Source organism: Carassius auratus, chromosome 4, assembly GCF_003368295.1.
Source record: "Carassius auratus strain Wakin chromosome 4, ASM336829v1, whole genome shotgun sequence".
In the NCBI taxonomy this organism is placed as follows: domain Eukaryota; kingdom Metazoa; phylum Chordata; class Actinopteri; order Cypriniformes; family Cyprinidae; genus Carassius; species Carassius auratus.
The window spans coordinates 4047202-4072273 of record NC_039246.1 but is presented as its reverse complement, the minus strand read 5'-3'; the positions used below and the strand labels follow the sequence as shown (position 1 = coordinate 4072273).

The following is a 25072-nucleotide window of genomic DNA, read 5'->3' as shown; positions in this document are numbered from 1 at the left end:
TTGCTCAAAATTGTGTTATCAAGATTGGTCTTTTTCAGGGGGGGCTTTACAACTGCAGTTTTTAGGGAGTTTGGAAATGTCCCAGAAAGAAGTGAGGCATTCACCACTTCTAAGAGATCTGCTTTTAAGCAGTCAAGCACACTTTTGAAAAAAGATGTGGGAAGTGTGTCAAGACAACAGGTTGATGATTTTAGTTGCTGCACTATGTCTTCCAGAATTTTACTATCAATTTTTTCAAAAATAGACATAGTATCTTTTTGATATTTTGGCCGAATCTGTCTGACCTCTGCATTTCCTTAAGGATGTGCTAATCGCCTTCCTGATAATTATGATCTTCTCAGAAAAGAAAGAAGCAAACTCATTGCATTTGCTGTCTGATAACATATCAGTGGGAAACTGACTTGGGGGGGGGGGGGGGGGGGTTTGTCAGTCTCTCAACAGTGGCAAAAAGAGTACGAGTGTTATTTAAGATACTATTTATAAGGTTTGAGAATAAGTTCTGTCTAGCTGTGGCTAGTTTCACATTAAAAGCATGAAGGATGTCTTTATAGATGCTATAGTAAATTTCAAGTTTTGTCTTCCGCCACATCCGCTCTGCTTTTCTGCATTGTCTTTTCATAGTCTGAACTGCTATTGATCTTCTCCAAACTGATTTCTGTCTGTTTGTTTTCTTACTGACTATTATTGGAGCAATATCATCAATAACATTCTTAACTTTTGAGTTGAAGGAATCAAGGAGAATATCAACAGAGTCTGCAGAAATGCTTGGTGTTAAAGATATAGCCTCCATAAATAGTACATTTGTGTTCTCGTTATTGCATCTCCTTCTGACAGAGACAGATCTAGATTCAGTGGTAGCAGAGATCAGTATATCAAAGAAAATACTGAAGTGATCAGATAGTGCTACGTCCTTAATAACAATGGATGAAATGTTTAAACCCCTACTGATGATTAAGTCTAGAGTGTGTCCACCTTTGTGTGTGGGTCCATGCACATGCTGAATCAGGTCAAAAGTGTTTAGAACCGTTATCATTTCTTTTGTAGTTTTGTTTTCTGCATTATCTATGTGAATATTAAAATCCCTGCATTAGCAAAACAGTCAAACTCTGAGGAAATCATTGATAACATTTCTGTGACCTCTTCAACAAAGGCTGGAGAGTATTTTGGAGGCCTGTAAATAATAATAAACAGAATGCGTGGAGCACCTTTCAGCACAATCCCTAGATATTCAAAAGACAAGTACTGACCAAATGACACTTGCTTGCATTGATAGACATCTTTAAATAGAGCAGCTACACCCCCACCTCTCCTAACAGTCCTGCAAACACTCATTTGCCATCACACAATTAAATGTTTTCAACATTGGGACCAAAAAAACCTGCATTATTTTGTACCATTCTGCACCAAATCCATCTGCCCCTGGCATCTTCCCTCCCTTTAATTGCTAGTTGAATTTCTTCTTTAGTTATTGTGGATAATAACTTGACAAAAAGGTTTTAATGTCCTGGTTGTTGTCTACATGAGGTTCAGAAAATACAGTTTTTTCTCTACGTCCATGGTGTTCAAATCATCTATTTTTTTTTTTTACTTTTATCATATCCGATTTAATATTACCATTACGAGACCTAGATTGTTGGTTTTGCATATATAACAACTTATTCTCTAAATGCCAGAGTTTTCGCTGATCTACTTTTTTCATTTGAGAGGAAATACTAATTATTTTCCCCTTAATCACTGTCTTAAGTGCAACCCATATTATTCCCGCTGACACCTCGTCCTTATCTTTATATTCTAAGTACTCCTCTATTTCTTTCTGCAAACGATCGTTAAAATCTGGATAATTAAGAATGTTTATGTTCAACCTCCATAAGGTAAATAGATCTATTCTTCCTGTTCAAGATGATATTGGCGTAAACCGGGTTGTGGTCTGATATAGTACAGGGACCTATTTCAGATAAGAAATAATTTTTAGAGGTAATTTTTAAACATGAGGATATAGTCTAACCTTGAGTAGACATTGTGTGCGCATGAAAAGTTGAATGGCAATCTCTCCACACATCAACTAATCCTAAAGTCCATAATCCATAAAGTGTACCATTCTTTTTCCAATATTTCTCACATTGCTTTTCCCAGTCGGAGAATCCTATTTAGCATTTAATGTGAGGTTAAGATCACCACTACATAGTAAAATTCCCTGACTCCTTGTTAATGTTAATTCTAAGATCTGTTTATAGAAGGACGAATTGCTTTCTGGGGCAATATACACGTTTGAGAGTAATATCATCAATCTTACCAGTTACCATTATATATTTACCCACCTTATCTTTATATTCTGATATATGTTCATAATTTAGATCGCCGTACACCAGGATCGCCACACCTCTTCGCCTCCCTAGCATGCTAGCACTATTTTCCCAGGTTTAATCACCCACTATGTGGCTCCGTCGAAGCTTCAGTTTTGGTGTATTTCGCTTACCCCCTAACTTTTCTAACTTTAAGCACATAATTGCGTTGTTTTAACAGGGTAAAGTTATACATTTCACAGGCTTTTTTTAGGAGCCCATTCACAGTGCTGCCATCACGATGGCGATCAAACGGGAAGTCCTACGTGAATTGTTAATCATATAATACCAAAAACATTGGAAGCATATATTAACACCCCAAAACAAACATTGACTTTGCCCAAACTTAACAGGTGCAGTGTGTAAATTTAACACAGTGTATATAAAAGAAATGGCTCATTCTAAGGTAATAAAACTTAAACATGCAATATCTGGTCTGCCCAAAGTTTATGTGTTTTATATGGGTCCTGGCCTGAACTTTAGGCCAATATTTTTTTATATTCTTAGCGCCAACTGCTGGCAAAAGGAAATTACTTCTTTTACACTATCTTAAACACGCAATGTCTGATCTGCCTGAAACTTTGCATGTTTGGTAAGAGTCCTGGCCTGAAGACATTTACATGCCGATATTCAGTTATAATCATAGCGCCACCTGTTGGCAGCAGGAAATGTAGCTCAAATATTTACCATTTTAAAGGGATATGGTCCAACGTTCACTGATCTCCTATGGCCACCGGGTGGTGGTGAGCCCGGGTGCAAGGGCCCTTTCATCGCTGCTTGCAGCTTTAATCTGATTTATAATCAAGCCATCATCTAATCAGATTAAATATACATAACAGAGACAATGGCTGCGCTGTGATTTTGGCTATGTTTGTATTTAAAATAGAGTTAGAAGCGACAGAATTTCAGGGGCTGTGAGAAAAAGTCAACACCGATACTTATTACTTATTTCAATGTTTCTGTCTCACTCTTGTCCTAAGGTTATCATAGTTAGCTGGATTCGGTCCGTATCCAGACCAGATGGTGGACCTGCACCCCGAGACGACCACAACACAGCCCTGAATGTCAGTGAATACCATGACAAGTAAACATCACGACTGGACAGGAATAATACTGATTTCATTGTATTGCATAATGACAAAACTTGAACTGAATGGAGTCAGATTATGAAATCAGTTTTCTCCAGAGCTGCTTTATTGCCAAATCGACTTTGTTTCCTAATGTATTCATTTTTCAGCATTTTCACTGACATTGAATTTTATTAAATTAACATCAAGCCGACATTAAGGTGTATAATGAAACTTGTGTGCTATAAAATTACTTATAGCTGAATTCATTTGTAAAGCCATTGCTGCCAATCATTTGATTTTTAATCTTATTAAAATACAGTGTTTATCTAAATGCAGAGTTGGGTATTCACCCATGTTGAAAGGTACGACGATGAAACAACGTTGTAGCATCAACTTTGATTCTACTGGCAAAATCGAATCAGCCTCCCTGTCAATCGATCACCAGTGAATAAATGTTGAAATGCCGGCTGGGTAAGATCTTTCTTAGGTTTAGGAATTAAATTACCTTTCAGCAATGTGGTAGGTAAAGCCTCTTTTTCAATACTTTTAGTTAAAAAGGGAGCAAATTCATCAGTAAATAATTTGTGCCGCTCAGCTGTAAATCCATCACACCCTGGGGATTTATTGTTTTTCAAACCCTTAATTCCTCTGTTCCTCAGGAGTAACAATGCTTTCACAAAAAAGATCTATCACTTTCAGATAATTAACTGGGTCTAGAAATGAGGACTCTGTCTGCTCTAAATACCACGAATTATAAAGATTGCATGTCCTGATATTGCTGAGTTAGATGTGTTTCTAGGTCAACATATTTTGTTGACCCTGGAACAACATTTTACTCAAAAAATGTAGTCCTGACCATATCCCTACACCTAAACCTAACCTTAACCATGAGTGATCCTTAAAATCAGAGGAAATGATAGATGAATGACACTGATGGACAAGCACCTAACAGTGATTGTAAGCATAAACCAGGCCCGGATTGGCTAATCGGGAGCACCGGGAAAATTCCCGGTGGGCCGGTATGTTTTTTTGGCTGCAAGGGCAGTTGTTGTCATGGCACTGGGTTGAAATATATATATATATTATATATATATATTATATATATTATTATATATATATATATGTATATTATTATTATTATTCTACCGCAGCCCCACTCTTTTTATCTATTATTTTACCACCGTCCCACTATTTTTTATTTAATATTTTCTCGCAGAGTTCAGCCTGCAAGATAATGATGACATGATTATCTGTTGACTCCCTGGCCCCGCTCCCAACACGTCACCTTGCAAGTTGCTCAAAATAAAAAAAGTGAGATAAAGATGGATAACAGAAAGCGCAAATGCAGCGCTGAAAAGTCCAGAATAAATAAGAAGAAAGCTTTGGAAACTGATGCGGCCAAATGTTCTAAACTGAGCACATTCTTCCTCAAAAAAAACAAACTGAGACGACAAGTCCGGTAAGTAACCTAACGTAAAGGTAGTTAGGAGCAGTTCAAGATGCTAGCGACATTGCAAAACAAAGTTGTTTGCAAACCACCGCTCATGTATCAAACTTTTTCTTGTAGCTCTTCAGCAGCAGCCGCCTCTAGTCCAGTTTGCTGCTAACAGTGAAGAGCAAGGCCCAGTAACGTTACCAAGCTCCAGTCATGAGCCCAACACACCAGAATGGGCAGGTAGGATTGTCATTCAGAAGAACTAATAGTAATGAAGAGCCCTGCTCAATGAAAAATGCCCTGAGATAATTAATAATAGCTGATGATACATTAGCAATACATTAATGAAACTGAGATCATACTCTCGTTAGAAAGTGCAATACATTTTATTTTAATCTTTATTTTTTATTTTGTTTTATATATTTGTTTTTATTAGATTTTTTTTCCTTTATTTCAATGTTTGGATATTTAAGAATACTAAATCTCAAAGAAAAGAGATTCTTACACTATCCTGTTATTTACTGTTCTAATAAATCTTCACTGTGAAACAAAACTTAGGCTATTGTTTTTGCACTGAATTGGAAATGATGATTTTTTTAAAAAATACAATGAATTGTATGAAGACAAGGCTGTAGGGAATTATATTCTGAGGTTTTAATTACATTATTTTAATATAGTCAGTTGTGAACTAAAGTGGGCCGGTCTAAGGCATGAAACTCCAGGGCTGAAAAGGAGTCCCAATCCGGCCCTGGCGTAAACTTCACAAAATCTATAAACTTGTTCTTCAAATCTGATTGGTTAATCACAATGTTCTTCCAGTGTCAACAAAGATGTTGTCCCAGGAACATGTCTCACTTGGTAAAATCAGGTTCTGCATAAAGATTCATATCAAATTTGCACTGTGGTTTGCTATTCCCTTTGGATATTTAACAATTTTGCCATCAACACTAGTTGTTCAATTGTTTAGAGGGTAAACTTACACTTTTCAAGATTAATAAAATATGACACACTTTTTTTCCCACATGACAATGATAAGATTTGTTTTATTTAAAAAAGGCCTGATCTGCACAAATAAATAAAAATGAATTAAAATGATAGACTTGTTTGATCAGCACTAGAGGAGAAAAACTAATTAGTCAAATATATAAATGAATATCACACAACGTTGCAGCATGTAAAGATCTATGGAAACACGTGACAATATGTAGTCAAAAAAATCGTCTCGCCAAGTAATTTTCCCTGTATTTCCCTCCTGTTGCCGCTTCTCACTCTCCAGTCCAGCGTGTGGCGCTAAAACACACGTGTGTTTCTCAAACACCATCAAGCCTCAGAGGAAGAAGATTCGTTTCACCGCGCTCTCTGTTGTTTTAATGTGGCGCTGGTTTACAAACTGTTAGAAATATAATTTCTGTAAACAGAAAAATACAGTTTTTGAATCAGGTCAGTAAATACATGTTATATTCACGTCATCATTAGTCGTGTCTAAGTGTTGAAGCAAAGACAAATATATCGGGAAGAATATCAGCTGAAGATGGTGTTTGTTAAAGAGGAGACTGAGGAGAACACGAGTGAAATAAAAAAAGAGGAACCAGAAACATGGAGAATAAAAGAAGAGGAATCAGAAACCTGGAAAATAAAAGAAGAGGAATCAGAAACCTTGATAATAAAAGAAGAGGAACCAGAAACCTGGAGAATAAAACACAAGGAACGAGGAGGTAACGTTAGGTTTTTATTCATATTTAATGACTGTTTGTGGTACATTAGTCTTATGAAGCATTAATCCTCTGGGTCTGAGGGGGTTTGGGGACCTGGAGAAGTTTTGACATGCCCTGGACATTTGTGCTCTTTCAGTATCTTTAAAACATATTAATGATTGAAGTTTGATTACACTCTAATCAGCAGAAACTGTGATACAATAATATGTGAGCAGCATGAATGTAGCCTTCATATGTTTTTGAGAAAATAACATGGTTAGTGAAAAACTACAACTTTTAAGTCATTAAATAAGAACATAAAACACACTTTTGTTCACAAGACGTTTGAGAGCTGGATGTCGTAGACTAGAGTTTTTTGCTTGGGCTGCTCGATCATGACCATATGTCCAAAAATTTCTAGAGTGATTTACTTGAAGATAGAGGTGTGTGTGTGTGTGTGTGTGTATTGTTGGTATAATTTGAAGATTGAATGTGAAATTATTGCAATATAAAAGTAGGGTAAACATACCTATTAAGCTCACCAAAATGTAGATTAAGACATTTTCAGAGCACAAGATATTAGTTTCAGTAGAAAAGGTTTAAAGGTCCCGTTCTTCATGATCCCATGTTTTAAACTTTAGTTAGTGCGTAATGTTGTTGTTAGAGTATATATCTGTAAAATTCTAAAGCTCAAAGTTCAATGCCAAGCGAAATATTTTATTTAACAAAATTCGTCTACAACAAAGGACCCGTTTGGACTACATCCCTCTAGTTCCTGCAATAATGACATAACTAGAACCGTTTTTTGACTAACCTCCACCCACATGAATACACTCCGACAGATAGGGGATGAGCTGTGTTTATGTTTGTCGCCATGTCGTCAAACGCTGTTATTTTCATCTCTGAGTCCAATCACCTTTGTTTGGGCTTCCCAGGGATGCTGTGCTTGGAGATTAATGGTTACAATATATGTTAAACTCGGTTCCTGAAAATTATAATCCACATGTAAAATGTGCAGCACATTTTGCTGAAGACAGCTTCCCTTGACCTCAATCAGTTTAATGCTGTATAATAATGTATTTTATTATTTAAGTTGGTGCGTTTAACAGTTTCTGTAACTTATTACACAAAGGGAACGTTGTTTAGCTTTGTTAACTAGATGTTAGGGCTGTGCAAAAAAAATCAAATGCGATTTTCATGCGCATCTCGTCAGTGATTATAAGTACCCAGCAGTTTTCAAAACAAATCCTGCCCACTTGCTTCTCAAAACTAGTCCAATCGCATTTCCAGGAGGGCCGCGTGCGCTCAGCTGCTGTGGAATCACAACACAGGAACCGCTGGCACAATCAGAACTCGTTTCATATTTCTGAAGGAGGGACTTCATGGAACAAGGAAGACATCAGCCCATTTTTATGACAGTGAAAACAGCGGTATACAGATAGGTGAATTGTGAGAAAAATACTGTGTTTTTTACACACGAAACATGAACACATGTTATATTGCACACTGTAAACACAATCAAAGCTTCAAAAAAGCCAGAAAAACTGGACCTTTAAAGATTAATCTCTCACACAAAAATATTACATTTTATTTTAAATGACAAAAGCTATATATACAGTATTGTTCAAAATAATAGCAGTACAATGTGACTAACCAGAATAATCAAGGTTTTTCGTATATTTTTTTATTGCTACGTGGCAAACAAGTTACCAGTAGGTTCAGTAGATTCTCAGAAAACAAATGAGACCCAGCATTCATGATATGCACGATCTTAAGGCTGTGCAATGTGCAAATGGGTCGTTCAAGACATTGTTCAGAAGAACAGCGTACTTTGATTAAAAAGTTGATTAGAGAGGGGAAAACCTATAAAGAGGTGCAAAAAATGACAGGCTGTTCAGCTAAAATGATCTCCAATGCCTTAAAATGGAGAGCAAAACCAGAGAGGTGGAAGAAAACGGAAGACAACCATCAAAAGCGTGGCGTTTCTGCTGCTTGTCAGTTGCGTGACGGCTACCTCACGTTTTCTGTGTCTTTACACCAGAATCGTGCCTGACGTGGTGCTGGCGCGCTGCTGCTGTATAGGGCTGTGCAAAAAATCGAATGCGATTTTCATGCACATCTCATCAGTAAAGACGCTCCTGTAAGCCAGGTTAAAGAGATGGGTCTTTAATCTAGATTTAAATTACAAGAGTGTGTCTGCGTCCCGAACAATGTTAGGTTGGTTATTCCAGAGGTTAGGCACCAAATAAGAAAAGGATCTGCCGCCTGCAGTTGATTTTGACATTCTATGTTTTATCAAATTGCCTGAGTTTTGAGAATGCAGCGGACGTGAAAGATTATAATTTAACAAGAGCTCATTCAACTGAGGTGCTAAACCATTCAGTGCTTTATAAGTAATAAGCAATATTTTAAATAGGGCGGATTTTAAATCATGCGTGTTTCGTTAGTAAAGCCGGTTCTGTGATTAGCGATAAATTTCCATCACCTGCTTTCAAATGGAGCGGCACTTAATAGACATAGCCGTAGTTCACTGACAAGATCGTAATCGTATGCGATTCATCTGCGATTATGAACGTGATAATGCGTAGCTTGTCAGCGAACTACGACTCTCTAGTTTTGTTTTCCTCCAGCTGTGCTCCATTTTCCGGGCTGCTCTCTTTAGAGTGCGAGTATGCTCATTATACCATGGTGTCAGTTATACCATGGTTAACTTTAAAAGTACATTAAAATAGAAACAACACAAAAGTTATTCAACATAAAAAGCAATAGAAATGTAGTAACCAAGTCATTAAATCAGATAACTGTGCTTAAGGGCTGCGGGACACATGACAGGTAGTCTATTCATTCATACAACTTAATTCGTTCCTGCGACTTGTTAAATTGTGGCAATTGTCCATGTTTAGTTAATTTTGTTCCCTAAATAACCCATGATTTAACTGAAAAGAGGGAACAAATTAATAAATAGACCGAATTCTTAATTTCATGAAAACTTTCATTTCCCTTCCCATGTGTACCACACACAGTAAGAGATGTGATTAATAGTGAAAGATAATAAAAATAACCCTGCGATCTTAGAAAATTTAAGAAAAAAAAAGGCAAACCAGAACTAAGCCACATTAATGAAGGCTATCTTAAACGGCATCTAGAGACATGGTCATGATCTAAAATTTTCCTAACCCTGCGAAAAGGTTTTTTTTTTTTTTTTCAGCTGTTCTATCACCCTCGAGCCTTGCACACACGTATATTCTAGCAATTCAAACTTACATCGCAGCCTGTTCATTATCAAAATAAAATAGTCAACTAAACGTCAGTTTAAATAGACCGTAGTATACTGGTCCAGTCTGCTGGTTCAAGGACATTTTTGCTCATATGAAGAGGATCATCTTTTCTGTCTATGTGCGAATGTGTTAGTAGTTTACATTATAAATAATAGTTTAACATTCAAATACATTGCGAATATGGAAACATTAGGATTTGTGCCGAATGAGACATGAGCAGTAATCTCCAAATAAATCTTGTCAAACCTGCGCTCGCTCGTCGTCTGCACGCACACACATGATTTAATTCACTCTATGTCGGATTTTTAAAAACAAATAGGCTAGGCGTACCGGAACGCAAAAATTCTAAATTGGACATTTTCCAGAACAGAATCCAGCAGGATCAAATTGTGAGGAACTGTTTGTTTTGGTGCAGCAGCGCCGATGGATGCGGTTCACTTAATGCACAGCGCAGTCACGCCCGCCACAGTTACGTTTCCATTTTATTTTAAATGTCATAATGTTTTAATGCCATAATGGCAGTTGAAAACAATTGTTTTAAAATACAACAACGAGCATCACAAAACCAATTAAAGAGGCGTATTCAGCGGTCTCCGTGCGGGATAGAAAACAGTCAACAAAGTAAAATGATCTCAAACGTATGGCGCGCTCTCTTCATTTTGTGAAATTATCATAATCACATCTATTCATTTTATAATCCTGCTACTAGCATTTTATTCAGACTAAAACCCCATTAATTCAAGTGAGGAAGCGTTTTGTGTGTGTTTGTGGCTTTTGCATATCCTGTCATGGCTGCCTGCAATAGATGCATTTTGAAGCATTATGGTTAATGATTAATCGATTAATTGATCGTTAATTTAAACGACAATCGATTATGGAATTAATCGATATTGTACATCCCTAGTCAGACTGTTTTTCTTAACCTTCCTTAAGCATAAAGGATCAACTGTATTTAAAATGCTGGAAAAGAGAGAGTCCATAGTTTTTTTTTTTGCGTCATCAAGTTGTTCTGAGGTTTTGGATATGCTGAGGATACATTCGTATATATCAGGAAGATTACTTACAAAGCAGTCTTTTGTGGTAGAAGCAGATGTATAGTAACAAAGTAGAACTACTTGACTACTGTACTTAAGTACTAAAAGGCGGTATCTGTACTTTACTAGAGTATTATTTTTTTCTCATACTTCCACTTTTACTTCAGTACATATTTTTGATGAGTTTAATACTTTTACTCCGATATTTTTTTTAATGTGCTGCATCGTTACTCGTTACAATTATAAAAATGTTACGAATCATTCCATTACAAACCCACATTACCACTGCCAGAACTGTAGATGGCAGGTTTGATGAAGCTGGCACATCATTGAGCGAATAAAGCGAATAAGAAGACTGCGCGTTCTGACTGAACTGCTGTGAAGAGAGAGATGAACACCGAGCCAAGCCAGATAATGACTCGTTCACGAGTCAAGATCTGGTTGCATTGGTTTTCGGATCACCAGTAGTTCTTTCTGACAGTTTGATTCAATAAACCGGTTGAAGAAAACAGTTATCCGGTTCTTTTGCGCTCGATGTATTGGCGTCAAGCCTTCGGTTTACCTGGGCTCATAACATTAGCACAGAATCAGTTCAGAATCAATCACCAAAAGAATCAGTTCTGTTCAGACGCTCTGTGTGTCGGTTTGCTTCACGCTGAATCACACATGCGCAGTATCATCAGCTCCTCGGTTCACGAATCGGACGCGTCCGACAGAAACGGTTCTTGACTCGTGAACGAGTCAGTCTGTTGTTCGTTATCTGGCTCGGCTCGGTGTTCATCTTCAGTTCTCTCTTCACAGCAGTTCAGTCAGTGTACTGTTTGAGTAAATGAATAACTCCGGGATTTAGTTTTTTTTTAATTCAGAGGGAGTGTCAGCCACATTAAATAAGTTAACAGCTTAAGTCATTTATGGATTAATGCGTATTGGAGACGCGAACCGTTTAAAACGATTCAGTTCGATTTGGTGAACTGTTTCAAAAAGATCCGGTTACATTGAATGATTCGTTCGCAAACCGGATATCGCAAACTGCTTTGTTTTGAACTGTCTTACAACAGACACGGAAAAGAAGACGATGCTGTATAATGTCATATTTTTTGCTATTTTTGGACCAAAATGTATTTTCGATGCTTCAAAAAATTCTAACTGACCCTCTGATGTCACATGGACTACTTTGATGTTTTTCTTACCTTTCTGGACATGGACAGTATACCTTAGACACAACTTCAGTGGAGGGACTGAGAGCTCTCGGACTAAATCTGAAATATCTTAAACTGTGTTCCAAAAATAAACGGAGGTCTTACGGGTTTGAAACAACATGAGGGTAAGTTATTAATGACATAATTTTGCAAATTGGGCGAACTTTTTGTTTACATTAAGTTAGTAAAAGGAATTGTGATTGTCCTTTAGGTTAATCATTTGAAATAATAAAAACAATAAAACTTTTGACTACTTTCTTTAATAACTACATAACACAATACTTGTACTTTTACTTGCAGTACTTGAGTAGTACATTTTAAAATAGACTACTTGCAATACTTAAGTACAAAAAAGGTTGAATACTTTAGTACTTCTACTTAAGTGTGATGCTTAAAGAGCCCTTCAACTTCTACTCAAGTCACTTTTTTGATAGAGCACTTGTACTTTTACTCAAGTCTGGGTTTCTAGTACTTTATACATATCTGGGTAGAAGTGACGGTTCTACCATACTTGTAACAAGAAGTTGAATTTACAATTTTGGCTATATGAAGTTTGCAAAAAACTAAATAATGATTTGAGATATGATCACTTGGCTGCATAATTTCAACACTATCAACATCAATTCCATGTGACAGTATTAAATCTAGAGTATGATTTCGACAGTGAGTAGGTCCTGAAACGTGTTGTCTAACCTCAATAGAGTTCAGAATGTCTAAATGCGGATCCCAATGATCCCCCCTTTTTACATTATCAACATGGATATTAAAATCACCAACTATTAAAACTTTATCTGCAGCCAGAACTAACTCGGATGTAAAATCAGCAAACTCTTTAATAAAGTCTGTATGGTGCCCTGGTGGCCTGTATACAGTAGCCAGTACAAACATAACGGGATTTATCATTAACATTATTACAAGTTATACTTGAAGCCTGCCCTCTGAGAAATCCTGAAAACATTATAAATTGAAGCAACACGTCCCCCTTTACATTTTGGACATTTTTTTTTTTTTTTTCGTACAAAAAGGTATACTCGTAGCTTCATAATATTTCAGTTGAACCACTGATGGCAGGTAAACTATACTGAAAATGTCTTTCAAACTTTTCTGGACCTTGATAGTGAAAGTTGTATAACAGTCAAAGGGACAGTCAGTGGTTTTCATCCAAAATATCTTTAAAATGTGTTCCGAAGCCGAGCAAAGCTTTTGTGGTAAAGTAATCCTTTAAGATGCATGCCTAAATCGTCAAATAGATGCAAAAATGTCAAAATTGTGTTTATTCATGTAAACCTTCATCAGATATGTTTTAAATAAAAGTAAACAGTTAAGAATAAAAATTAAATTTTAACATTAATTTTAAAGTGCAAATAAGTAATATTATTTTTGCTGTTTCTGTGCTTAATATTAATCAAACAATAGACAGTAGGGGTGTAACGGTACGCAAAAATCACAGTTCGGTACGTACCTCCGTTTTAAAGTCACGGTTCAGTTCATTTTCGGTACAGTAAGGGAAATAAATGCAAACATTAAACTGCAGGTTGTTTATTACTATAAACTTTTTTTTTTAAATACTTTTTAATAATATATATATATATATATATATATATATATATATATATATATATATATATATATATATTATTAAATACAAATGTGTGTATATATATATATATATATATATATATACATATATATATATATATATATATATGTATATATATATGTACATATATATATATGTACATTTTTACATTTTACTCAATGCAAAACCCTGAGTTTTGTGCATGAAAATAATAACCAGGTGGCAGAGTGCAAACTTATTCATAGTTTCTCACATAGTCCTTCTACATCATCACCACAAAGTGTGCATTATAAATTAAGTGATCAGTCTCTTAAGAGTATTTATTTATAAAGCCAAGAAAGAGTTAATCTCTCATGTATGAGAAGAGCGAATTGTCGTGAACCAGCCATTAAATGTGTGGGTCACCAACTCCTCGTTTTCTCTTTCATTTCATGGATTTAACGAGTTATCTGAGTCAAAGCGTTACAACTTCTTCAGCGACAGGCTCTAATCCTTTTTTGTGTGCGTGCGTGCTGTGTTTGTGTGTGTGAAATGCGGTGCTGAAGTGAAATAGCTGGGCAGTTTGATAGCTAAATTATAATAGGCCGCCAAATAAAAATAATAATAATTATTATTATTATTTAATACATTAATAGGAGAATGAGCCTAATATAGTCTTGGCTATCGACAGAGAAATCTGCTTATGTCGATATCTCTGACTCATCTATCGGCACAACCCTAGGACTTCTACATTATAACTATGAGAAATACAGGAAATACAGCTGGTCATATAATTAGAATATCATCAGAAAGTTGATTTCAATAGTTCTATTCAAAAAGTGAAACTTGTATATTATATTAATTCATTACACACAGTCTGATATATTTCAAATGTTTATTTCTTTTAATTTTGATTATTACAACTGACAACTAAGGAAAATCCCAAATTCAGTATCAGAAAATTTGAATATTGTGAAAAGGTTCAATATTGAAGACACCTGGTGGTGCACTCTAATCAGCTAATTAACTCATAACACGTGCAAAGTCTTTAAATGGTCTCTCAGTCTAGTTCTGTAGGCTACACAATGATGGAGAAGACTGCTGACTTGACAGTTGTCCAGACTGGACTGCTGCCGAGTGGTCCAAAGTTATGTTCTCTGATGAAAGTAAATTTTGCATTTCCTTTGGAAATCAGGCTCCCAGAGTCAGGAGGAAGAGAGTAGAGGCACACAATCCACGTTGCTTGAGGTCCAGTGTAGAGTTTCCACAGTCAGTCATGGTTTGGGGTGCCATGTCATCTGCTGGTGTTTGTCCACTGTGTTTTCTGAGATCCAAGGTCAACGCAGCCATATACCAGGAAAATTAAGAGCACTTCATGCTTCCTTCTGCTGACCAACTGTATGGAGATTTCATTTTCCAACAGGACTTGCCACCTGCACACAGTGCCAAAGCTACCAGTACCTGGTTTAAGGACCATGGTATCCCTGTTTTTAATAGGCCAGCAAACTCACCTGACCCTAACCCCGTAGAAAATCTATGGGATATTGTGAAGAGGAAGATGCTATATGCCAGACCCAAGAATGCAGAAGAGCTGAAGGCCACTATCAGAGCAACCTGGACTCTCATAACACCTGAGCAGTGCCACAGACTGATCGACTCCATGTCACTCCGCATTGCTGCAGTAATTCAGGCAAAAGGAGCCCCAACTAAGTATTGAGTGCTGTACATGCTCATACTTTTAATTTTCATACTTTTCAGATTTCTAAAAATCCTTTTTTTGTATTGGTCTTAAGTAATATTCCAATTTTCTAAGATACTGAAATAAGGATTTTCCTTAGTTGTCAGTTTCACTTTTTGAATGGAATTAGTGAAATAAATCAACTTTTTGATGATATTTTAATTATAACCAGTAAATTTATAATCCATTGTAAACGTGGATGCAGTGTGTTCATTGTGTTATAAATCATCAATAATCTTAAAAGCTATAGCTGCAAATAAGTAAATATTATAATATGTTGTATCATCTCATGAATATTCATGTTTTTTAAATAATGCATTATGCATTTATTATAATGGCTTAAGAATACTCTTATAATGGATTATAAATACGGTCTTCATAGAAAGTGTTACCATTACATTTATATAGTGCTTTTCTCGGTACTCAAAGCGCTTTACATGAAAGGGGGAATCTCCTCGTCCACCACAAGTGTGCAGCGTCCACCTGGATGATGCGACTGCATCCATATTGTGGTAAAACGTCCAAATACACACCAGCTTATTGGTGTAGAGGAGAAAGAGTGAAGCCAATCAATGTATGGGGTAGGCTTGGGCGGTATCCAAATTTTGATACCGTCAAACCTCCCCCTATTTTACCTCGATATACGGTATTACCCTGAATAATTAAAAAAATATGACATAAGGCTGAGACAGCATCACCAAACTGTTGGCTTGTGCCTAAACCATTCAGAAACTGAATACCAAACACTAATACTGAAACAATAACAAAATGACATGCACAACAATATTAACAACTTTTATTAGCAACAAATAGCAATAGTCAAACATAATTAAGTTAACATAAAAATACAGAACAGTTATTGCGCAGAGATGCGCACACAAATCAATAAAATCACTAGGGGTGTGCACAGATATTATTATTATAATATTCGTTCGGCTATTTATTATTGGATAAGTAAAAATGATATTCGAATTTCGACATATTTTTGCTTGCCATAAAGAAAAGAAAAAAGGGAAAAAAGTCCACAATAAAACCTAATTCGGTCACTTTCTGTGATTCTCCACGGCATATTTGAAGATGTATGAAAGCGAAAAATAATTAATGAATGAATAAAAACTGCAGTCTTCTGCAGTACTTTAATATGCCGTGGAGAATCACAGAAAGTGACTGCATTCAAGAACATTGTTCTGGTGTCTCTCAAGCAACGAATAAACACTGCAGTGAAAACTCCTCTTCTCGCATCTGCCCTAGACCCTCGGCACAAAGATCTCCGGTTTCTCGATGAAAACATGAGAGAAGTAAGAAAAAAAAACTTTTTTGAACATTATCAGAACATTTTCCTTGATGCGAGACGAGTGGTGCGTCACCAACAATGAAGAGGATGCAATGCCCACTCGTCGGAAAAGATCTTCTTCTTCTCCAGTTCTTCAGCGATGATTACAGAGAGTCCAGCCGAGACTAGTGGGAACAGTTCTTGCTGGAGCCATGTATTCCACCAGATGAGGATCCCATTCAGTGGTGAAACAAAAACACGAAGCGCTTCACAAAACTTATTCGCTTAGCACACCGTTATTTGTGAGTCCCGTCAACGTCTGTGCCGTCAGAGCGCGTTTTCGCCGCGGCCGGCCTTATTTTTAACAGACTAAGGAGCCGACTTTCCCCCGATCAAGTTTACATGCCCGTGTTTCTTAACAAGAACATGTAAAACAATGGAAAAAAAGCAAAAAAGATTTGCAGACCGTTTCAAAGTTAAGTGTAAGCTACATTCTTGTGCAATGGCATAATTGCTGCAGGCTGCTTTACGTTTTTTCTTTAATTTTTTTTTTTTTTTTTTTTTGCTTTTAATCTGTAGGCTACTTTTGTTTGTTTGCGTTGTTAAAGTTTTTCAGCTACAAAACACGATGTGTAATGTTCAAGCTTATTGTGTGTAAGCTTGTTCCAAAATGACAGAAACAATAAATGTTGCTGAAAAATAACTTAATTTAAATAAACGAATATTCGAATATTCGTTTTTTGTGAGCTCAAAATTATTCGAATGTGATATTTGCGGAAAAACGGCCATCCATAAAAATCACACTGCACGAACAACTTTTAATAACAAAGAGCAGCTTATAAAAAAAGAGCGAATAGACCCACAACACTCAGAGTTGAATTAAAAAAAAAATTATATATATATATATATATATATATATATATATATATATGTATATGTAATAAAACATTATATGCAATATGATGCAATATGTTTAAATAAAAACAACTTCTTTCCAGTCTTCTTTCCAAAATAGTTTTTAATGAAAACCAAATAAAAATACCCGAATCCATTAAATAAATAAAAAATAAACAGTGCCAATAGGAACGAATGTCAAGTGGCATACAATCTAGTCAAGATTTTTCGCTAGGGCACGTTGTGGACCGACAACTTTACCTGCGGTGCTGAAAACCTGCTTCGATGGTGTGCTTGTGGCACAGACGCACAGGTACTTTCGTACCACTCGCGACATCTGGGGAAAACACCAGTCAGCATTTTTCCATGAATGAAGTGGGTCCTCGTCTCCTTGAGTAACTGGCTCTAAACAGTAGGCTGTTATTTCAGCTCTGATTCGGTCCTCTACATTGACAGGACCTGCCATTGCATCGGCTTTTTTTTTTTTTTTGCAGCATATTCCCAGAGTCATCTTTTTTCGTGAGGGCACAATTTGCAAATAGCCTCGTCCTTATTGACTACCTCTCCCTTCTTGTTCGGTCTAAACCCGAAATACTGGCAAACTGCAGAATTTATGTTCTTTTTTTTGAGACTAGGTCACTCGGTGCGCAACTCGCCATCTTTTCCCCTCCTCTTTCTTTCTCCTTGTCTCGTTGTCACGCGATGACAACCATGCATACACATTTTTAGGCATTAAATAAATTATATTTAATATTTAATCCTTGTCTCCTATATAAGTGCATTGTTTTTTTTTTTATTGTTTTTTTATTAACGGTATGACTGTATTGGAACTGATACCGTTGCTATTTTTAGAGCCCGCGGTATACCATATTACCGTATTACCGTCCAAGCCTAGTATGGGGATGATTAGGAGGCCATGATGGTCAGAGGCCAATGGGGAAATTTGGGGTTTTTAATGATAATAGAGAGTCAGGACTTTGGTTTAATGTCTCATCTGACCCCAGAAGATTAATTCTACTGACAGTTATAAAGTTTCAAGTAGTTTTAGATCGTTTGTTGTAATAGAAACAATCTTTAGAATAAAAATGGAGCAGCAAATGGGGGACAATTTTTTTCAACAAAGTGTATGTAAGATAATGTTGTAGTTGATGAAACATTGAATAGTTCTCCTTGTAGAAACATGTGGTTTGTGTATGTAATGTTTTAAAAATGATATTTTTAAATTTGCAGGAAGTTTTAGTTCATAAAATTGTATCAGAAAGAACCAACTTTTTTCAGGTTTCTGACAAGTAAACTTTTTGCTTTTATTTTAGAGTTTATTGAAGAAAGTGAGGAGAACAAAAAATGGAGTGAAGTTGAGGAGAAAAATCATGTCAAAACTGGAGAAAAACCTTTGAGAGCTAAGAAAACTTTCACATGCACTCAGTGTGGAAAGAGTTTCACATACCAATGTCATCTTGATTTTCACATGAGAATCCACACTGGAGAGAAACCGTTCACTTGTAAACAATGTGGGAAGAGTTTTACACAAAAAAAAAGCCTTACGGCACATATGAGGATCCACACTGGAGAAAAACCTTACAAGTGTTCACACTGTGACAAGAGATTCAGTGATTCAGGAGACCTGAAAAAACATGAGAGGATCCACACTGGACCAAAACCTTATGAGTATTCACATTGTGACAAGAGATTCAGACACCCATCGTTTCTGAAAACACATGAGAAGATCCACACAGGAGAGAAACCTTTTGAGTGTTCACACTGTGACAAGAAATTCACTCAGTCAGGATACCTGAAAATACATGAGAGAATCCACACTGGAGAAAAACCTTTTGAGTGTTCACACTGTGACAAGAAATTCACTCAGTCAGGATACCTGAAAGTACATGAGAGAATCCACACTGGAGAAAAACCTTTTGAGTGTTCACACTGTGACAAGAGATTCACTCAGTCAGGAGACCTGAAAACACATGAGAGGATCCACACTGGAGAGAAACCTTTTGAGTGTTCACACTGTGACAAGAGATTCAGTAGGTCAACAGAACTGAAAATACATGAGAGGATCCACACTGGAGAAAAACCTTTTAAGTGTTCACACTGTGACAAGAGATTCACTCAGTCAGGAGACCTGAAAACACATGAGAGGATCCACACTGGAGAGAAACCTTTTGAGTGTTCACACTGTGACAAGAGATTCAGTAGGTCAGCAGACCTGAAAACACATGAGAGGATCCACACTGGAGAGAAACCTTACAAGTGTTCACATTGTGACAAGAGATTCAAACAGTCATCACATCTAAAATCACATGAGAGGATCCACACTGGAGAGAAACCTTTTGAGTGTTCACACTGTGACAAGAGATTCACTCAGTCAGCAGACCTGAAAACACATGAGAGGATCCACACTGGAGAGAAACCGTATCACTGCACTGAATGTGGGAAGCGCTTCAGTAATTCATCTGCTCTACACATACATACAAAAAAATATCACAGTAAGGCCCCTTACAAACAAAGATGCCTTTAGCTGTATATGTACAAATTTTGTATGTTATTGGTGTGTCCTCTAGACGGCTCCGGTGTTTTGGCAGCATGAAACTTCTAATTTTTCTTAACTGGTCCCAGAGTGGATCGATCTGATGCAGAGGTGGGTAGTAACGAGTTACATTTACTTCGTTACATTTACTTGAGTAATTTTTCGGGGTAACTAATACTTTTCGAAGTATATTTGAAGTTGGGTACTTTATACTCTTACTTGAGTAAATTTTTTGGGAAAAATCTGTACTTTTACTTCGTTACTGTGGGCGACGCTACTCTCATTACTTTATCTTAATGCAATAAATGTTATAAATGCTTCAGGTAATTCCAAACGCGCCGTCTACTTTTCTCTGGGAAATGAGCGATGCCCATTTGTGAATGATTCATTCTTTTGAGTCAATTCTGTTCAAAGGCTTGTTCAAACCAATTGGCAAACAAGTGAATTGGTTCATGAATCAGCAGCGTTGAAACGTGGCTATGGAACTGCACTGAATTGAAAGCAAATCTGCAAAGGCTATTATTTGCTTGCGATGGAGATCCTTATTAGATGAACACAGCGTGTGCTGTCTACTGTTTAACAGGTAATAACTTGGGCTACATTCATTTACAGTACACGATACCGCTGTGACATTAGTTTGTTGTACGTGTGTGGCTTATATCAGAGGGGAGTCAAGCTGAATGCAGTTTCCAAAAGACAAAAAATAGCAGATTAAAATTGTATTAATTTTAATACAATCACACAGGTGCGAGTACGTTCAGCGAGTCATATCATCAGCTGCTAAATTCAGATCTGTGATCGCTTGCTGGCGCTGAGCCAGAGACGGACGCGTTTTTACAGCGCTGCGCATTATAACCAATCACACACGATTCTGTTGAGCTTATTAAAGCAGTGGCCAATCAGAGGTGTACCGATGAGTCATCGCTGAAATGCCGGTGCTTCCTTCACTCGCTCACTGACTGAATACCTCTTTCTGGCGAATTCTCTCGTCAGAAACAACAAAGTGCAGATGTGTGTACAAATCTATAATTAAGATATTGATTTCACAGTGTTAACAGTTTCAGCGATTTTAATGGGAGTTTCTGATAGTGATTGAACTGTAGACTGTCAGCGAAAATGATCTTTGATAATGTAAATGTTATTTGCTCTCTTTCTGAACAATGAAAGATTAGTAGCAATATTTATATCACATTAACTTTCAATGTTAAATTCACATTTAATATAAAGTCAGTCGTATTAAAATATGTTATGGCATGACACCTATATCTGTTATTTAAGTAAAAAAAAAAGGGTTTTATAATAAATTACAGAAATTGGAGTAAAGGCTGATGAAATATATACATTTATACACACACACGTACATTACATACATTTGATCTATATATTGAAATAAAAATACTTTTACATTTACTTGAGTACAGTTTTTGGGTACTCTACCCACATCTGATCTGATGTGTTTACAATGTGTTTATAATCTGCTTTTGAATAAATATTGTAGTATCATGCTACAGTGTACATTCTGTCAGCTGCAGTTCTGGTGTCTCTGTCTGTTTTTGTACAACATCACAAGCATTTACATCAGTGTTAACTCTGCTTTAGAGTTACTCTCAGGGGTCACTGCACTTATTCACAGACACAAAAGTACATTATTTGCATGTGCTTTAAAGCCTTGCTGGTTAAATGTTTCATTCATGCGCTGGTCTGATGTATGCCTTTTCTGAGCGTCACATACACCCGGAAGCGTGCGCACCAAAAAGCCTGTCAAACAGCGCCTGATCTCTGAACTAAGTTATCTTTTGTGCTTATACTGTCAAAACACAGAAGGTTTACAAGTAGACTAATAATAAAATGAAAGTAAGCAGTTGAGATGGAACCTTTTTGTGCAAAAAGTTTTCTGGAAAACAATTCCATATTCTCTCTGGTTCGCTAATGTGTTATTTCACCAACACTTCATGGCCTATGCCTTGATGGTATGGTATGGTAGTTTGTGCATTTCCATGTTACGTTATGTTACGTGTAAGATACTTTGTGTTGTACGTTGCCATGACATTCAAATGCACACAAAACTTCTATGATGGTACCTCAACCTTTCACAGACACACCGTGAAATTAATGTTGAATTGATTTGCTTGTTAAGGTATTGTAAACTCATGAGGAAAGAAAAACTTAAAAGCATACTCTATCTTAAATCTTCTGGTTACATTATCCTAAGCGATTGTATCCTGTTTTATGGTGTCCCCTTATACACCTTTTACCTATTTATTTATTATTCTCAGATAGGTAAGGAAAGTCGACTCTGGACAAAACTATAAGCATTTCAAAAATACTTACAACTTGCTCAGCAGACTTCCCTGTGGTCAGTTCTTGCTTACGGCTCTTAAATCACTACTCTTGTAGACAATAACTTGTTAATCATAAAATACAAGTTTTATTAAAGTTAACAAAAGTTATATCAAAGTACAATAGTAAAGTTACAAAATCAAGGTATAATCAGCTGGTTTCAGGCGTCGAAGGGATACTGCGCTTGTTCAGTATCCGTCTGTCGAGTCGCTCTCTCAGTCTTTTATACGGAGACGGTCCACCGTGGCTGCCAAGCTTTCTCCTGCTGTCGTCACCTGGAGTGCTGCCAACTCCTCCGTTAAGGCTTTCATTTCCTTGCGTTGCATTGCTTTCCAGTACCTTCGAGCCCCTTTTCTCCCCTTTTTCCTCTTTATCGTCTGTAAAATACACCTTAACTACTATATTGTCCATTTATAATCAAAACTACTTCTAATACATAAGTGTTTCTACTCTAATACATTCCTTACATTCATTTCATGCATATACGCAGTTGTCGTGATGTTAGTGAAGTTACACAATACATTTTCCATATATCATTAATCACTGGGTTACATATTTGGAATTAAGCATAAGCATTATTACTACCTGGGTTACAGTATATCAGTCTATAGCACATTAAGCATTAATCAAGACAGTATAATTGCAAAATCATCACATACATTAACAATCCTCTCGTCGCTAGAAAATATAATTTAGCAATTCAGTATTTAAACTGTATTTAATAAAAGTTGTGGGGCAGCATTGACAAGTTTATTTTCTCCTGGATGTGTGAGCTGCCCGATTTCCGATATGTGTGTGTGTCAGGAAGCAGCTCATTAATACAGACCGATAATTAAAGGCTCTAATGCACACTAGTATATGTGTGTATTGTAAGAGCTAGATGACGAATGATGGCATGTGATGTCATGCTAGTGGTGTCCCAATCCTTAGGGGAATATTTTCTCCCCTACCCCTTCACACTCTGTTTCAAGGGACAAGGGGAAGGGGTATGTGGAGTGGAAGGGGAAGGGGTATAAAATGGAATTGGGATTGGGCCTAAATCAACACTCATCAGCATAAGAGACAGACTCACTCTCAGGTATAACTAAAAAGAAAGCTTTTATTCTTTGCAAAGAAGGTCAGACAGTCATACAGCAACGCTGAGTTCCTGCAGAGTGAAACCAACCCAGGATGAGGGCAGTCCTCCACCTTATATCCCTTTGCTGCTTCAAAGTCTTAGCAGCTGTAAGTTTCCATGGATAACATAAAACACACTCTCTGTGGTTTGTTTCTCACACATTTAGGACTTCTGCCGCCTTTCCAACGAAATTACCCGGAACATTTGTACCAGGAACTTTTTTTCCCATGAACTTTTTTCCCCCAGACCTGTTGCTTTCTGGGTTTCCACCGCGGTGTAAAGTACCGGGAAGATTGGGCAAATAGACTGGTGACGTAGGTCTGCGCACAATATAAAGTTTTTAAACTTTAATGTTTTTATAAATAAACCACAGATTTGAGTTTTAAACAACTACATTCTCGCCTGGAATACTTTTAAAATTAAATTTCATGACACAATAACAGTAATATTTTGAAAATGTTGATCCGAATAAATGGTGGTTGAACTCAACCAATGCTGCGTGAACTCAACCAATCAGGATGTTAAGCGCCCAAGTCTCGCCCCCAGAAGTTCCGGAACTTTGAAAAAGTACCACCTCGCCAGCAGGGACTTTCTGAGGGGCATTTTTTTACCCGGAACTTTATTTAGTTCCTGGTTCCTGCAGTGGAAACACACTGAGTACCAGGCCAAAGTCCCTAGTTCCTGGGTAAAGTTCCTGCGGTGGAAACGCGGCATTAGGTGACCCTCTCAGGTCATCCTCAGGCATTGTTCCCCCACTATGTGGCCCAATGACCCTCTCAGGTCCTTCTCAGACATCTGTTTCCCCCCAGGTGTCGCCCTTCTGAACCCACACAGCAGTTCCAATAAAACACATGCATATATAAGCATACAGAAGCAGTGTTAAATGAATTTTTTCCACCACAATACATTAATCTGGCATCTGAAATCTGATTTTATGGCTGTTTAAGAGAAAAAAAATGTAATTAATACTTATAAATGGTCTTTGACCCGATATGGGACTCATTAGTGTTGGGCGATATGGTCATTTTTCAAATCGTCATATCGTCAGCCAAAGATACACGATATTATCGTGCATGTGTGGAGCAAGAGAGAGTCTCTATGTTCTTGTCATAGCATAACTATTTGGTGTTTAAAACCACACAGGTGCGCGAGAGAGAGCCTATGTAATCACAAATAAAAAAAAATATATATACTTTCAAGCAAACTAATAAACTAACGTTAAATATAAAAATACTGTTTAAAACAGCTAGTTCATATATAGTTGGACGCAACTGTCATATCACGCGTCCTGTGACAAATCTGCCGCATCTGCACACGGACGTTATCAGTCTAAATGTTCTGCAAAATCAGACAACGGTGAAAAACAATAGTAGATTTCATCAGGTCCAACAGTTTAACACTAATATTGGACATAAACGAACACGTTAAATATAAAGTATTTGAAACAGGTAAGTTAATGTACTTGGAATAAAGTTGAACTGAACTGCATCAGTCATACAGCGCTCTGGACTGCTCGCCTCATGACGTCTCCGACGCACCGCCACAGAAACAAGAATGAGATGCATTC

The 25072-nt window shown here is 36.9% G+C and overlaps 1 protein-coding gene across 1 annotated transcript in view; it reads left to right on the top strand.

Annotated features, from left to right (window-relative positions):
* The first annotated feature begins 6179 nt into the window (after nt 1-6179).
* LOC113065982 (zinc finger protein 271-like) overlaps nt 6180-25072 on the top strand; it is a 345982-nt gene continuing 327089 nt past the window's right edge. Inside the window, exons 1-2 of the mRNA XM_026237516.1 lie at nt 6180-6562; nt 18829-19977. Of these exons, the coding sequence (XP_026093301.1) occupies nt 6379-6562; nt 18829-19977 (1333 nt within the window). The 5' untranslated portion in view covers nt 6180-6378. The remainder of the gene's footprint in view (nt 6563-18828; nt 19978-25072) is intronic.